Raw genomic sequence first — 17,242 nt, forward strand, 5'->3', positions numbered from 1 at the left:
CCAGCTCCTCTCAGATAATGGAGTTATCTAAAACAGAAGTGGTAAATGTTTCGGTACACACACACTGGCATCGAGGAATGGTGCCAGTTTCCCTCCCAGTAACTTAAATAACAGACCAGAATACTGAACAGTGCAGTGGCAGCATGTGTTGTGAGATGCGGGCATGACTCCTGCGTTTTCTTGGCTGCAAAAACTCTCACTCTGTTACCACTTCTACTATTTGCGTCGCCACCTGCACATGTGACCCCTGGCTGAATGCAGGAGGAATGCAGCTTAAGGGAAAGTGGGCAAACCGAAAAAAAGTACATCACAACACATAAAAATGCTCCTGGAAGGCACTGGAAATCAGAAATTCTTTATACCTACCCATGTAAGAGTATTTAGTTGTGGACTGGGCCTGAAATGAAATTTGACGTTTATTATGACATCTGGCCCCGCTACCTCGCGCCGCAGAATACTTTAAATCATGTGGACAATTGATTCCAGCTCCAAACAGCGCAATGAGAAAAGCAATGTTATTCACAAGCCATCTTCAACCCATCATATCTTGAGCTGCTTCATTAACTGGGTCTATCAGGCGGAAGCAGGTCCAAGGATGGGTGGCAATCTATTGTCAGCATAAATTAAACGTAGCAGTGCTAAACACTCACACACACACACACACACAAACACACAGAGAGAGAGAGAGAGTAAAAAAAAAAAATCAACAAAAAAGCTTGCATGTGAGAGTGCTTTTGCGTGTACTGTGTACTAAAAAAAAAAAAAAAAAGAAGAAGAAACACACAGGCGAGCCCAGTTTTTCCACACTGCAGTATTAAAGTCTTGTGTTTCTCAAAACAAGGTAAAAATGGGTTTAGATAATCTCACGTATTCCCAATGCTAATCCATGTGTTTTGGGTATCTAGTAGGGGGCTTTTCAGAGTATTGGAAATAATTGGGATTATTTTATCACACTTTTTTTTTTTTTTTTTTGCTATGGTATGTGTGTCAGTAACTGGCACAAAAAAAAAGAAAAAAAAAAAGATCAGAGTAGTTTGATTTGTATAACAAAAATGAAAATGTTGATCAATGCAATGCGGCATGCAACCAGTGGGTGCTAAGCAGTGTATTAAATAGATGTCCACACAATGCAAAGATAACAGTAATTGCTTCAGCTGTGCGGTCTTAGAATGAAGTACTGAAGATGAACATGGTGCACCACGCTGTTTCGTTCTGTTTGCTAAGCAGCGTGCGGTTTGCCGCTCGGATGTGACACGTGCAACTTCTCAGCAAAAGTTTCTCAAAATGGATTCACTTCATCCGCACAATAGCAATATGTAATACCATATGAGGACATGCTCCAGATGTCTGGAACTGATAATCAGTCCGCATTGTATCTGTTTTATTACGTGATCTCTGCCTTGGCAAGAGATGGAGCCACGGCTGGTTAACTCCAGAAATGCAGCAATGTTTATAATTGTGTTCTAGACAGACAAGAAAGACACCCACACACATACACACACGACACATACACACACACAAGCAGCCATCATCCCAAAGTAGAGTGAGAGACGTTTCGTTGAGTGTGTGTGTGTGTGTGTGCATGTGCAGCCCTGGTCTCATTATTCATTCATGGATGTCAGATGTAATATTCGGTTCTAATGTTTGAGCGCTGTTTGTTTCTCCCTGAGACGGGGGCTGTAATTTAGAGCTTTAATCTGCTCTCCTCCCTCTAAAGCTGCACTTAATAATGCATGGATTAATCAACATATATGAATATAAGTTAGAGGAGAGAGAGAGAGAGAGAGAGAGATAATGGGAAAGAGAGGGGGCCACACTGCATGTATACCCCTGCAGTTTCTGAAGGAAGACGTGCACACACACACACACACACACACACACACTCAAAACTAGACAAAAAGATGCAGAGTGAACACAACAGAACGAGGCGACACCCAAATCAATCTGTGACATGATTTCATTTATGTTACACAAGCAGTGCAAAATCCAATAAGTCCATAAGAAACAAACAACACAAAGCCATGTTTCCACCAAACGACAGAGAGATAACAGCAGCCGCGCACACAACTACTGAACTCAGAGCAGTGGCACTTCTTCCAATGACAGGTTTTAAAGTGAAATGTCCCTTTAATGGTTTTCATGACAGTCCCACCATCAACGGCAGGAAGCCCATATATATATATCTGTATGTATCTGTATATACGTATTTATTTATTTATAAAGCAAGGTGAAAATTAAAGGCATGCCTTCCTCTGGCATGGTAAATACCTTGACAGTTCTTAATTGCATAAAATTGTGGCATACACTGCTAACGAATCTTTCTTTAATACACTTTAATACTCTACTTTAATACAAATCCTTAACTAACAGGCATGAAAATGGGGTAGGGGAAAAAAAAAAAAAAAACGCATACCCCTCCCTTACTCATCCGCACTGAAAAAAAAAAAAATTAGTAATCCCGATAACAGTGCGTACTTGTGCTGACAAAATATTTCATCGCCTCGTTTACAAAAAAGCCGTCACCAAACAGTTCATCAAATCTCTGCCAAAGAACACTGTGCTTCTCAGAAACGGTCCTGCATTATGTCTCAGATTAAGAAAGAACATCATTTAGTTACATAACGGCGATACATACCTCATCAAAACAAGCAAAAAGGCTTGACCTATTTTCGTGGATCTTTTTTGTAATTGCATTATTGGGGCAGAGCGAATGCAATTCTGCATGTTCCTCTCCATCTTTTCCCGTTGCATCAGTAAAGTGCTATCGTGCTTATTTCCATGTCCATTGCTAACATGCTAATACCAACCTAATAAACATGCTAATTCTTGGCTCGTAGCTAAGAGTACACATTACACATTTATTATCAAATCCTCACAAAATAAAAAAAAAAAGAGAAAATAAAACAAAGAGGAAAAAAATAGAGCTCTAAATTCACAAGTCAGGGGATTCATTCCAAAAGCATTTTCAAAAAAAACTTCACTACATGAGTATGCACTCTCTTTTGCAGAACTGCAGATGAGCCTGCCCTCAGAAAACATTTCGGTTTTGTAAGCAGAGCTCTCGACATGAGTAATCACTTTCACCGCGATGTGCTTTTCCTTTCATGCCTTTTTTTTTTTTTTTGTTGAGGGCAAGCATCAATTTTTCCAAACAGTGGAAACCTCATTTTGAAATTAGCCTCTTCACGTTCACTCCATCTGGTTTTAACCCCCGACTGCACGGGCACACCACCCACTCTTTTAAGGTCTTTATCTTTACCAAAGACAAAAACGACATAAATCTACAGAAGCTTGCTGCCTTGTGATTTTTGGCCTGTTTACAGAACGTGTGCGACAGGTGAGCGAGCATTCATGCTGTGACATTCAGCGTGGGATCTGTGTGTATGCGTATGATCACTGTAAGACACGTAGAAGCGGGGTTGGTCGTGCTCGGCGGCGTAACGCCCGGCCTCGCTTTGGACGACTTCGCCACGAGTACATTCCAAGGGGGAAAAATCTTCCCGAGTATCCCTGTACATCCTCCAAACACTGCGCTTAGCCGCCGAGCTCCGTGTTGACGCTCTGCTTCATGTGATGTGCCGCTACTGGGAGCCACAGCACGGGTAAGCAGAGGAAGATCAAGTAAATGTATGAACGCTTTGTCCTTGATCTTTGTTTTAACAGATGACTTTATCTAAATTATATAAGACCCTCGCTGAACTCTCTTTGTGCAAACTCTTTTCTGCTATCAACTGAGATCGGTATCTTAATTGGAGGCCGGCGCCCCCCGTCCTCTGCTCACTTTCTTTCCTGTAAAGTTTCTTTTCCATTCCCTGTTGTTCGTTTTTTTTTTTTTTTTTGTCCTTACTCCCTGTAGTGAGCCACGAGAGTCACTTTGGGCTTGGGACTGGTGGCGGTCACAGTCTGGAAAGCGGCGGGGGCCGGCGGGGCGTCGCAGCCGCACGGCGCCACGTGATTGGCTCCCTCGGATGACTCGTGGACGTGATTGGGCGTGGGCCGGGCTGTGGAGGCCGCGGCGACGGAGATGTTTTGCTCGTTCCCCTGGCGGGCGGTGCGCGCGGTTTTGGTCGCCCTTGATAGTGTCTTCAAGGTGGAGCCTCGCACGGGGGTGGAGCAGCTCAGGAAGGCCCTGAAACACCTGTAGAACTACACACACACACACACACACACACACACACACACAAAATGATTACTATTACTGACAAACAGAAAAAGATCAAGAATATGTCGGGTGCTCTTGGAAACGGGGAAAACAAAGTACTTAAGACAGTGATAAAGGAAATCTAAATACCAGGAAATGTAACAACGAGGGAGGAAAAATGAAAAAACCTTTACTCTGATGGCTAAATCATTAAAAAAGCCAACATGCTTCGACCGTGAAAGACTTTGTCAGGACTTTAGGGCCCCTGTTGTCACATGTCCTGATATTTGGAGTGCCTGGATTACTATTATTATTGCTGGCAGCAGGAGTAGTAGTAGTACTAGTAGCAGTAGCAGTTACTGCAGTGCAGCAATATTCCTCCAAAGGGCCCAGACAGTAGTACCAGTAAGTACTGTAGTATTAGAAGTAACAGTACTGTAGAAATAGTCAACCTTTTGCAGCAGTAATAGCAGTAGTAGAAGAAACAATAGTCATATCACTGCAAAAACGCAAAATCTTACCAAGATTATTTGTCTTATTTCAAGTCAAAATATCTCATTACACTTAAAATAAGACATGATCACCTCAGAAATAACTTGTTTTTAGACAATTTTCACTTGTTTCAAGTGAAAATTCACTTGAAACAAGTGAAAATTTGCTTGTTTCATTGGCAAAATTTGCCAGTGGAAAAAGTGAAAATTCACTTGAAATAAGTGAAAATTAGCTAGAAACAAGAAACAAATTTTGCCAATGAAACAAGCAAATTTTCACTTGTTTCAAGCAAATTTTCACTTGAAACAAGAGACAGTTGTCTAAAAACAAGTTACTTCTGAGGTGATCATGTCTTATTTTAAGTGTAATGAGATATTTTGACTAGTAATAAGACATTTTTGACTTGAAATAAGACAAATAATCTTGGTAAGATTTGGAGTTTTTGCAGTGTAGACTGAGTAGCAGCAATGGCAGAAAAATCATAGGCAGTAGTAGATCAGATCAGATTAGATTAGATTAGATTAGATTAGATTAGATTAGATTAGATTAGATTAGATTAGTACCAATAGAATTGAAATTTGACTTGCATCCCAAGACACACATAAAATAATAACATTAACATGCTCAGAGTACACATGTAGTAGTGGTGGTGGTAGAACGACTAACAATAAGAGTAATAGTACTTGTAGTAACAGCAGTACATCCACACTTGCAAAATGACTGATATGCATGTTTAGTATTGTCAGTGGAAGCAGACAGAGGACAGTCGGGCTCAGGTGAAAAGGTTCAGGTCAGCTCCATGCAGATGTTGTGTTTTTCCTCGCGTCATGCAGGCGGGCCGGCAGACGGCACGCTCCCCTGGATAAACGTAGTGTACTTAGTATACTCTCCAGTTCCACACGTATACTTATAGTCTACTACATTTCCCCAGGGCGCTGCAGGTCAAGCAGACACAGGAAGGACACTTTGTGCATCAACATCATCATCGTCATTATCACAAGTTTCATTCCACAGTGACTTATCTACAAAAGGGAAAAAAGTGGCATCCACTCTTATGAAATGATGGATACCACTGTGGTCCGATGAAAAACGAGTACATCCTGTAAGTGTCGACTTCTCACAAACTAAGAAAAAGTCTCATCTGATTAGTTTTGTAACGCTTTCATAACCCCCAAGGGCTGTAGGACTTTCTGAACCAATAGAGGGGCGGATAAATATTCATATTGCACTAAAATATGAAAATCATGGCTCTTCCTGAACGGTGATGATATACGAAATCAGATCAATATATGTTAATTTCTAGAAGCTGTGAAGAAATATATGTCGGGACTATATGGAGTCAGCAAAGTGAGCTCTTCAACTTCTGCAGATATTGGATGGGGATCTTTAGGTAATAACCCCCCCGCCCCCGCCCCCTTCCAATAAATGTCTCCAATCTCAGGGTCTTCGTCTGCGGGGCCAAAAGGATTCGGCGATTTAAAAAGCAAAAACCCCACCGGAGAAAAATGAGTGCTTGAAGCAAGAGAGTGAAATGAAGTACAGAAGAAAAAAAAAAAAAGATAGTTGCCGAGGCCACGAGAGAGAGAGAAAGAGAGAGAAAGAGAGAGAGAGAGATGTGTGTTAAGAGGGGGAGGAGGACGGACGGTGAGAGGCAGAGAGTGTGAAGGAGAACGGGATGTCTGAGGTGAAGGAGGGAGAGAGCGCGATGGAGAGAGGACAAGTAGGCGACACCGGGGATTATCTCTGAGCTCAGGGACTGATTGGGATCTCAAGACCGACGAGTCCTCACCTGTGTCTGAATATGTGTGTGTGTGTGTGTGTGTGTGTGTGTGTCTTTACGTGCACCAGACATACATGTGACAGTGCTGCTATGCATGCATGTGTGTGTCTGTGTACTGCAGGTACATCTGTGCTTCTCTATCTTGATCTGCCTGGCCTTATCGGTGCTATTTTAACCTCCTGTTGTGTGTGTAAAGAAAATGCTCTGGTGGCTGAGACGTCAAGGCTGACTCACCCCCGAACTCACTCACATTCATCTTCAAAAAATATGAAAAAGCGCTCTATGAAACCTGAAGGTTGCTCTACATCGATAAAATTACCACTTTCCTCTGTTACAATCACTTATAATTTGCACCTTAATAACAGATATGAGTCAAAATAGAACTGGAAGAGTCCTTTAATGTGAAAAGCCACAGGAAATTTCACATTTTATCACGTGAAAATTACATTTTCCCCTGTGAACTGATTTTTTTTTTTCACATGTGAAACAAGTGAACAGTTCATTTGAAAAAAAAAAAAAAGAAAAGAAAAAATAACTACATTATTAGGGGAGAGTGGGGTAATTTGTGCCAAGGGGCAAGTAGTGCCACCCCTGTTATCTAGAAAACCATAGAAGAAGTTGGTCATGTGACCACATATTTTTGAAGAGGCATCCATTTCACTCATCCTACAAAGAAAGGAGACACATGGCTTGAGAGGTAAGCACATTTAAGTTCAAAAAACATTTTTTTGCCCTCCAAAGTAAAATTTCCATGATCAAGGTTTTTTGATTGCTGTGTTTGAACAATTATAGAAAACTCTGAAAACAGTTCACACAGGTTTTAGTACTTTAGTAAGCTACACCATGAGTCTATACAGTTAGCATGATGTTAGCTCAGAACAGCTGGGGGATGCATTTTTTTCAGAATGGTGGGCTTGGGGTAATTTGTACCAAAGGGCCTTGGGGTAAGTTGTGCCAGTGGCACAATGTGTGATTATATACTATATATTACTTTATTGTATTTTATTGTTATTGTACATTGTCTTCTTACCTTTGATCACTAAAACTATTCAGATTCAGATGAAGATGATTTGCAGGTGCTCATTTCTGAATTTTTATTTTGTTCTGGGTATGTGTTCATGTGGCGCTAGGCCTTGTTATAGAAAAGTGGCCTGTGATCTTGTTAAAATAATAAATAAATGTTAAATAAATTTTGTATTGAATTTGTTTTGCTTTTATATAGCATTATCATTTGTGAGATTAAAATGATCTGTTTTACTTCAATTATCAATGGCACAATTTACCCCAGTGCATTCTCTCTAATGGCACAATTTACCCCGCACCGGGGGCAAGTTGTGCCACAAAACCACTTTTTTTTCGAAAGCTATATTTCTCAAACAGTTTATATGAGATCCAAAGTGATTGTTCCCAGGGATGCACAACATCCTAAACTATATGTGCATATTTTAGTTGGAGGCATTACTGTAATCCCCTTGCTCTAAAGGCACTTTAAGTAAAAATTGGCACTACTTACCCCACTCTCCCCTATATGAATCAGATTTTTTCATCAATCAAACTAGTTGGATAATGCAATGATTAAATCTGATTTAGGATTCAGGAAAGCACACATAGTGATGCATTACATACAATCATTCATTTCTTTTTTTTTTTTTTTTTTTTTTTTCCAGGAGCAGCATTTATGTTTTTGCAAATGTCTTGCAAATGTTGACATCATTAGTCGCAACTGTCACATGAGGCAGACACACAAAAGAACTCAGAGTGCTTTGAGTTTCCCAGGTGACTTTTTTTTTTTTCTTTTATTCTTTTTTAAAGGTGCACCTGTCTGCAGCTGCATGTGTCTCCTGGGTCACAGATCAGGTGGAAACAGCTGACATGACTGACATATTTGGAAAAAAAAAAAAAAAATAAATAAAGTTATGGTTGGCGCCGTGGATCCATGGCTTGAATCTGCACAGCACTTTAAGTCTTCAACTCGCCTCAACACACTGCTGCCATAGTTATGGGCTGGGAGGAACTGAAGACTGAAAGCGCCACACAGGCCTGCAGTGTGTGTGTGTGTGTGTGTGTGTGTGTGAACGTGCATGTGTGTGTGTATGGATGCACACCCATATAGATACAGCGCTTCATAGTGTGCTATGCAAGCAGACATCAAAAAAACATCACACACTAACAGACAGTCATCAAAGACAGTTAAATGTCTAACAGCCTGAAAAGTGACAGAGATAGACGGGCAGTCCAACAGACAAACAGAGACAGACAGACAGACAGACAGAGGCAGATAAAAAGAGACAGATAAAGAGAAAGAGAAAGTGTGTGTGCGCATGTGTGTGTGTGTGTGTGTGTGTGATGATTAAAGCGGGAAAGGTCACCGCCACAGTGTGTTTCTCTCTGATAATAGCATCACATGCTAATCAAAATCAAAGCTGCGTTCCCTTTAGGAGATTAAAGAACTTTCTTCTTTTCTGTCACCTCTCCTCCCTTCCTTCCTCCTCTCCTTCCTGTCTTCCTCCTCTCTCCTTGCTCCCTTCGTTCCTTCCCGGCTCACTTTGCCTTCCCTCTTGGCTTCGACACCGCCTCCGTTCTTCTGCCCTTCCTTCCTTCTTTCCTTCCTTCCTTCCCTCACACTCCTTCCTCCCTTTTTGTTATCGTTCTTCCTTCTTCTTCCACATCGTCCCACTTCTTTTCTTTCTTTTCTCCCTCCTTTGTTCCCTTGTTTCTCCATCCCTCTTTATTCTGTTGATCCTTCCTTCCTTCCATTCTTACTTCCTGCACTTCTTCCTTTCTGTTCTCGTTTACCTCTTCCATTTCTCCTGCTATCTTTCCTTCCTTCCTCATGTATCCTCCCTTCTTTACATCGTTTCGCCCCTTCTTTTTTTTACCCTTTCCGTCATTTCTCCCTCTTTCCAGCATCCTCTCCACCAGCCTTTTCTCCTTTATTACCTCCTATCCTTCCTTCCTTCCTTCTTGACCCCCATTCCTTTCTTCTTTACTTCCGTCCACTGTCCATCTTCCTCTTTTCCTTCCTCTGCACTTTCTTTCCTCCTCCCTTTTCTTTCTCTCTTGCTTTCTCTCCTCACATTCTTCCTCCCTTCTTTTACCGACTTAATTCCTCCTTCCTTTCTTCCTGACACCTTTCTCTCCTTTCACATTTCTCCCTCCCTCCTCCTCACTTTTCTGCCTTCTCTCTTCTCCTTTTTCCCCCTCTCTTTTTTCTTTCTTCAACAAGTCACTTATTACACTGAAGGTGCATGAAAGTCACTGTAATGAACATACATGATAACTGTGAGGTGATGGAAGAGGAAGAAGACAGGAAAGGGTGACAAATAAAAAATGTCTCCATCACTTCTGACTAAATTCAAGGTCCTATGTGTTATAAAGTGTAAAAAAAAAAAAAAAAAAAAAAAAAAAGCGTTGAGAAGCTTACATACAGTGGTGGAAAAAAGTTTTCGGACACCCCATGCATTTGTGAAATATTGCATTAACAAATCACTCTTCAGGTCTTCAAGTGCAATTTCTTTTAGTACAGTCACAGCCAAAATACTAAACAAATCCTAAAAAAGCCATTAAAAACTTAAAATTGATTGGTTCCGTAAAAATACATAAGAAATTTTGAGTACTGGGTCATTTTTGTACCAGTGATGAAGGTTGTTCTTTTTATTAAAAGACACAATTTCTGTTGCCAAGCTTGGTGTCTATATAAAGCAGCACATTTGAAAGTTCTTCAGACACAAAAATGGCTAAAACAAGGAACCTAACGCAGGAAACACGCCTGAAGATAAAGATTCAACGGTCAAGAATTTAGTTTTGTTAGTTTTTCTTGTAAACAATAAACAAAAAAATATCATTTGTATTTGTTTGTATCTGTCTAATGCAGCCACACCTTTTGAAACACAAAAAAAGATTCTTCCACAAATATTTCATGATGATATTTGAGATTGTGTAAAATTTTAAGGGTGTCCGAAAACTTTTTTCCACCACTGTAGACTGTCTTTTGAACTTTTATTTAAGTTTTGTAATTGGGAACGCTTTTCCACAATGAGCTCCGAAAATCTTCCATGTTGATGACGCCGTGTGGCAAAGTGGGGAAAGTCGTGTGCAGGGAGTAAAGTTACATCTAATTTCCAAGTAGTAAATACAACTAGGGAGAGGATGTGAAGGTTAATTTATGGTTAAAATGACGCAGCATGAGGTCAGTGTGACGACATGTCCCGTGATGCCTGTTGCTACGCACATGTTCAAGCCCCGGTTTGATTCAACCCTGACGCACACAAGAGTCCTGGATAAACGAACATCACTACGGCAATCCGGTACGGCCATCGCTGTTTTCACTTTCAACTTTTTTTTTCTTTTTTTTTTTTTTCATCTCTTTTCAATAAATGCGAATGATTTCAGCACAGTTGGGATTTGTTTGTGCTGATGATGAAAGACTTTCACGCCCCTCCAAGTGCTGGAATCGCTCAGACGGGCTGCAATCGGGAAAATAGATGGGATTTTTTTTTTTTTTTTTTTTTTTTTTTAATTTCAGAACCCTGGCCGCCCAAAATAACCCCGTCCTCTTCTCAACTCTATAAAGTGGTGTGTCTGTTTCAAGTGAGGAAATATTTTTTGCGCGCGTGAATCAATCGAGCGGCGGTCCGGCCGAATCTGACACGGCCGTGTTTGTTTACGTTCATTATACTCACATCTCCGAATGAATGTGGTCATAATTTATTGATGGAAAAATGCAACACGGAGGACCTTGAAGTTTCCTGTGTCAATCAAGCAAGCCGGCGGCGACAGATTAGTTCCTCTCTCATCTCTTTAGCGTCTTCATTAGTCATTCCCTCTTTTTATTTTCTCTGTCCTTGAATATCAGTGATGTGTATCTCACCACCAGGGAAGGAGGAGGAGGGGGTTGCTGTGTTGATGTTTTTATGGCTTTGGCATCACAATACCTCATGGTGTTCCTGTGTGGACCTGCATGGACGTGCTGTGTGCAGTTATGTGTGTGTGTGTGTGTGTGTGTGTGCTTTGCTTGAAGGTGTTGATAAGGAGCCAGCAGACTGCGAGTGGTGCGGTCTATTTGCAGTCTATTTGCATCTCCACCGCTCTCCTCTGGGTGTGAATCTCTCCTAACTTCTAGCAGCTGATGGCCCGGGCGCCGGCTCGCTTGAACAACGGAGCGATAATTGGACAAACAGATAATTGGGCTGTTGGAGCCGCTGCCTCGCTGACCTAGTTTAATTCTGTTTGGTTTCGTTTTTTAGATTAGTCGCGCGGGGATGAAACACAGACGTGACACAGTGTTGCGTAAAATATAAAGAAGGGGTGAAAAAAAAAATGTAATTGTAAAAGCATCTCATCTTAAAACAGAACAAACAAGAGAAACACAAGAAAACAGAAAGCAAAGTCTTGACTGAATTGGATAACAAGGAAAAAACAAACATGAAATACTGTAAAAATGGTAAAACCGAAAGATGTACTGAACGCAAGGAGATGTTATAGGATAAGTGAGGATGGTAGCACTTTGATTTTATCAGATATTGGCCCAAGCCTCGTGGCGCATGAAGTCATAACTGTACATGAGAAATTTGGAAATATCTTTGATACCCGTGTTTACGAGTAAAAAAAAAAAAAAAAAAAAAAAATCTCTGCTCTTCATTCTGCTGCCAAAGTATAAAGCAACTTTTTGATATGTGGCCTTTGCAGTTGTTTAAAACACTTAAAAACATAAAAAAAAAAAAACCGCTGTCCATGTTTGACGCTTTCAGGTTGCTATGGTTACATGATATTGCTGATCAGAGCATCTGAAAGGCGGTGTGATGCTCAGACACCCCTGAATAAGTGGAGTAAGAGAGAGAGAGAGAGAGAGAGAGAGCACCTCACCTGTCTGTTCATGAATATATAGATCACGGGGTTAATGACGGTGGACGACTTGGCCAGCAGCGAGGGCATGATGCTAGCCTCCGGGGTCAAAAGGTCACGGGGGCCAAAGGTGGACAGCAGGGCCGCCACTCCGTAAGGCAGCCAGCAGACCAGGTAGCACGCCACCATGGTGACTACCATCAGCAGCACCCGCTGCTCTCGGCGACGGGACACCAGCGAGTTCACACTGCGGACCTGAGACAGAGAGGAGTGGAGTTCAGACCTCACCTGCATGCACCTCCCACAACATCACGCTTTACAAGGATACAAGGATACAAGGAAGTTTATTTGTCATTATACAACAGGTTGAATAATGAAATTAAAGTGTGGTTCCCTCTTGATTGATTAATTGATTGACTGTGTATTGTATTGTGTATTCACGCTCACAAAGACACGCCCGGTGGGGTTAGGGTTGTCAAAAAACAACTGAGAAAATCATTTTTTAGTCACAAGTTGTAGCACTTCTGGATTTTCAATCTTTATTTTTCATTATTATTTATTATTATTTTTTTCTTCTTTCTCCTATTCTTTCTTTTATTTGCTGTGACATGAATTTCTGTATTATCTGTATTATAGACCACTGCTGTTGTTTTTGTCTTTATTTTCAGTTTAATTTTTACATAGGGGAGGTATTTTTATAAGCCTCTTTTGGCTTCTACCTCTCCTGCACAATGTTTAAATTTATTATTTTCACTGTTTTTATGCAAGTCACATAATGTGCAAATAAACTAAACTAAACTAAACTTATCGAGTGTTTGAAGGGGTTTTTCATGTGCAAATGAAATGAGAGAAAAGCAGCGCCACCCAAAGTTGGTGTGTCTGTGAAGGATCCCAGTCACGGTTTTCCAAGCAGAGCTGAATCAAGGCGGCTGGACTTTTTTTTTTTTTCCCTTTTTTCACGTTTCACTTTTCATTCATGCAGCTCGTCTCCACACAAGTCTTATAGCTGGGACTCCCCTCCAGTCGGCCAGATCTGAAGAAGCCCCTTGGATGAGAAGCGAAACGTCTTCAAGAGCCGACAACCAGCCAGCTGACCTCGATTCAACTCTCCTCGGGCGGCCTGATGTTTCTTTCCAGACTTTTCTTGGAGCAAGTCTCATTTTCTTGATACTAGCACACTGACTTGTATTATTTTTTTTCGTCTGCCTTGTTTTAATATGTTCATTATCTCAACGGACTAGTATGAAGGACGAAAAATGACAATAAATAAATAAATAAATAAATAAATAAATAAATAAATACACATATAAATAAATAAATGCATAAATAATTAAATTAATAAATATTTCTACATGTATTTATTTAATTATTTCTGTTTTTATTCATGCATTTATTTATTTATTTGTGTATTTATACATTTATGTGTGTATGTATGTATTTGTTTATTTCTACATTTATTTATTCATTTGCATATTTATATATTTATTTTTACATTTATTCATTTATATTTTTATTTATTTCCACATTTATTCATTCATTTATTCCTTCATTTATTTCTACATTTATTTATTTATTCCTACATTTATTTCTGTATTTCTACATACATGTAGAAAAATGTATTAATTTAATTATTTGTGCATTTACTTATTTATATGTGTATTTATTTATTTATTTATTTATATATTTACTGTTTTGTCATTTTTTGTCCTTCATAGGTTACAACAGTGTCACTACCATGCTTTTATTTATTTTCGTTGGTAATTCACTGTTACACTATTGACTAACAGTGTTTCCCCTACAATTTGCTCGTGAGTCATATCACAGTGTCAGAGACTATAGAAATGCTACAGCGGCACTGCAGGTGGCAATGTGTCGGTGTGCTCCTCTCACTCTTTACACAACCATATGTTACCTGTCACTGATTATGAAGGTGTGTCTCGGCAGAAATAGAAAAATTAATCTTACCATGTGAGGCCACTAGAGTATGGAGCATTGTGACACCTAACTGCAAGCCCAATGTCACGTGACTGAAAAGGCAAACACAACGCCTGACGCTGTCACTCATAGAGCTTCATGCTGCTGCTGATGGGGCTCAAAGCAACAGACGAAAAAAGACACACACTTGAGATGTCAGCCAATAGAAAGGGCTTCGTGCTGACAGGTCTACTCGTCTGTGTGTTGTACCTGAGCCCCGAGGAACGCAGAGAGACAGACAGATGGAGAGAGAGAGAGAGAGAGAGAGAGAGAGAGAGAGAGAGAGAGAGAGAGAGAGAGAGAGAGAGAGAGAGCTCTGTGGTTCATTACTGAATCCTCTCACTGCAGAACAGAGAGAAAGCACTAAAACTACAGATGCTGTAAAGAGCTCCCATGTGGCTCTGCAGCCTCAAACACACCTCCAACAAGGCACACATGCACACAGACACACGCACACACACACATACACACATATCTGCAATAACAACAAAACAGAATATATTGAAATCCACAGTGCCAGCCGCTGCAGAGGCACAATTGGCATTTAAACACAATCGGATCCTCCTCGCCCACCATGAATATTGCTTTCTGCAGCCCCCAAAACATCCACAAATCATTTCTCAGTGAAAATGTAAATTGACAAGAGAGCGAGAAAGAGAGGAGAAGACCCAATCGAGACCCAATCCAGATTCTGATTGAAGCGCGGCGCGGGGATGTTTTCCAACCGTACAGTTTTGTTTGGTGCTGTGATGCTCAGCGCCGCCGCCGCTGCCAAGTCACTTCCAGGTAACAGCCGCTGCTGGCTTCTCACAAAGCCACCACATGTCATAATGTGCTGTTTTGTACTGGAATGAACTTGCCACATTTATTTACATGCAAAAACACGACTTTGAGAGAAGCTCCTGCGTATGGAAAGCTGTATAGCCACACCTACATCAGCATTAATTGTACTAATTTGTCGCCAAATACTGTGGGAGCCGATACCTAAACGTTTTCCTGATGGATGCACTGCAAAAACTCAAAATCTTACCAAGATTATTTGTCTTATTTCAAGTCAAAAATGTCTTATTACTAGTCAAAATATCTCATTACACTTAAAATAAGACATGATCACCTCAGAAGTAACTTGCTTTTAGACAATTGTCTCTTGTTTCAAGTGAAAATTTGCTTGTTTCATTGGCAAAATTTGTTTCTTGTTTCTAGCTAATTTTCACTTATTTCAAGTGAATTTTCCCTTTTTCCACTGGCAAATTTTGCCAATGAAACAAGCAAATTTTTACTTGTTTCAAGTGTAATTTCACTTGAAACAAGTGCAAGTGAAAATTGTCTAAAAACAATTTACTTCTGAGGTGATCATGTCTTATTTTAAGTGTAATGAGATATTTTGACTTGAAATAAGACAAATAATCTTGGTAAGATTTTGCGTTTTTGCAGTGTGGAAAAAAAAAAAAAAACAGGTGTATGTCTTGCACTGCTATTGGTTGGTTAATGTGCATCGGGTTATTTGCCTTCTCAAAAGCAGACGAGATATTGAATGGGAAGGCGGATGAGAGAGGGGTCAGAAAAAAAACGTGAGGGGAATAAATACACCAGGGAAGGTGCTAAGAAATGGTTCAGATGTGCTGATTTGAACAGACACCCAGTGCGCTCAGCGTTTCCACGAGTACACGAAGCCTCAATTGCTGAACTGCCACGTTTTGAATGATGATTTGCGGAGCCGAATCGCGCGGCCAACATCGCTCCGTGTTACTCAAAGGCAAACTGCTGCCTTTCAATCTTGGCGACAGGTGCTGCGTCAGGGGGCCCAGGCGTGTTGCGAGAATATCTCAGGCCTCCTTAATGGCAATGAGGTGACGCGGGGGGGGAAAAAAAAATATATATTGACCTGATGCTGACGCACAAACACATACGATCAAGGACAAACTCCATCGTCCTGAGGGGTGGAAAAAGTGCACTGGAGTAAATTTATAGGAAAGCACTCCATGAACCCTCCACCGGCATTCCAGTTTCAACGCGGCGCAGTTGGAGAATGGCTTTAAGAAACCCACCTTTTGATGTGAAATTCATTTTATAATATATGTATGAAATTTATTATGTGTTTTTTTTTTCCAATCACTGTACCATGGGCAAGTTACCAATTCAATCTTCATGTGCAGTCGTCCTAAACAAAACTGAATTAAAGGTAACGCCACAGCAGAAAGGCACGGAAAGGTGAAAGGTGCACGGCCTGATTTCTCCGCAGTACTGACAAAAAGGCAAAGTTTGAACAGACCTGTGCACAAGTGAAGCCTGAAAGCACGCAAACCCTCGATCAGCACATGAAATAGGCCGAGCCTGCGAAGGAGCAGCTCAAAAGTGTGTGTGTGTGTGTGTGTGTGTGTGTGTGTGTGTCGATCTGCGTAAGAACCGCACAGCTCGAGGCCCCGAGGAGATTAATTTCTGTATGCTTACTTGAACGCCAAGTCACTTACGAACAGATTTGGCTGCACAAAGGCAGCTTGGCAGGGAGGAGCAGCTGAACTCGCCCTGCCCACCTGAGAGAGAGAGAGAGAGAGAGAGAGAGAGAGGGAGGCTGAGACTGTTGCTGCCCGCTGTGAGAGACCCAGACTGGGTTAAAGGATCAGCTTGTGGGTCAGGTTCCAAGAAAGGGACTGCAAAAAAAAAAAATCTTCCCACTTCCAAAAACAGTCAACTCATCTCCAGACTTTTCTTGAATCAAATGTGATTTTCTTGATCCTATTTGGGCTGATCTGCCTTATTCTGCCTTGTTTCTGTAACATGCCTTACTTATGTAGTCTATAAAGATCCAGACGGGAGACATCTCTAGCTCTGTATTCTTTTATTGACCGGCAGCTCTGCACACCTGCATACCTCTGTGCGTCCCCGTATATGTTCCCCCTACCACTCCGTACACACACATGTTCCTTCTACACATTTGCTCCCGCTACATCTCCCCCCTTTAGTTAACTGTCAGACTTTCTTACAAGAGCTACTTTTATTTTGTTTTGTTT

At 40.9% G+C, this 17,242-nt stretch overlaps 1 protein-coding gene across 1 annotated transcript in view; it reads right to left on the minus strand.

Moving 5' to 3' along the window:
• Positions 1-3,843: 3,843 nt before the first annotated feature.
• Positions 3,844-17,242, minus strand: part of tmtopsb (teleost multiple tissue opsin b) — a 46,387-nt gene continuing 32,988 nt past the window's right edge. Inside the window, exons 3-4 of the mRNA XM_030079929.1 lie at positions 12,279-12,512; positions 3,844-4,146 (exon numbers count right to left, since the gene is read on the minus strand). Of these exons, the coding sequence (XP_029935789.1) occupies positions 3,844-4,146; positions 12,279-12,512 (537 nt within the window). The remainder of the gene's footprint in view (positions 4,147-12,278; positions 12,513-17,242) is intronic.

The sequence above is a fragment of the Myripristis murdjan genome, chromosome 20 (assembly GCF_902150065.1).
Source record: "Myripristis murdjan chromosome 20, fMyrMur1.1, whole genome shotgun sequence".
NCBI classification, from domain to species: Eukaryota; Metazoa; Chordata; class Actinopteri; order Holocentriformes; family Holocentridae; genus Myripristis; species Myripristis murdjan.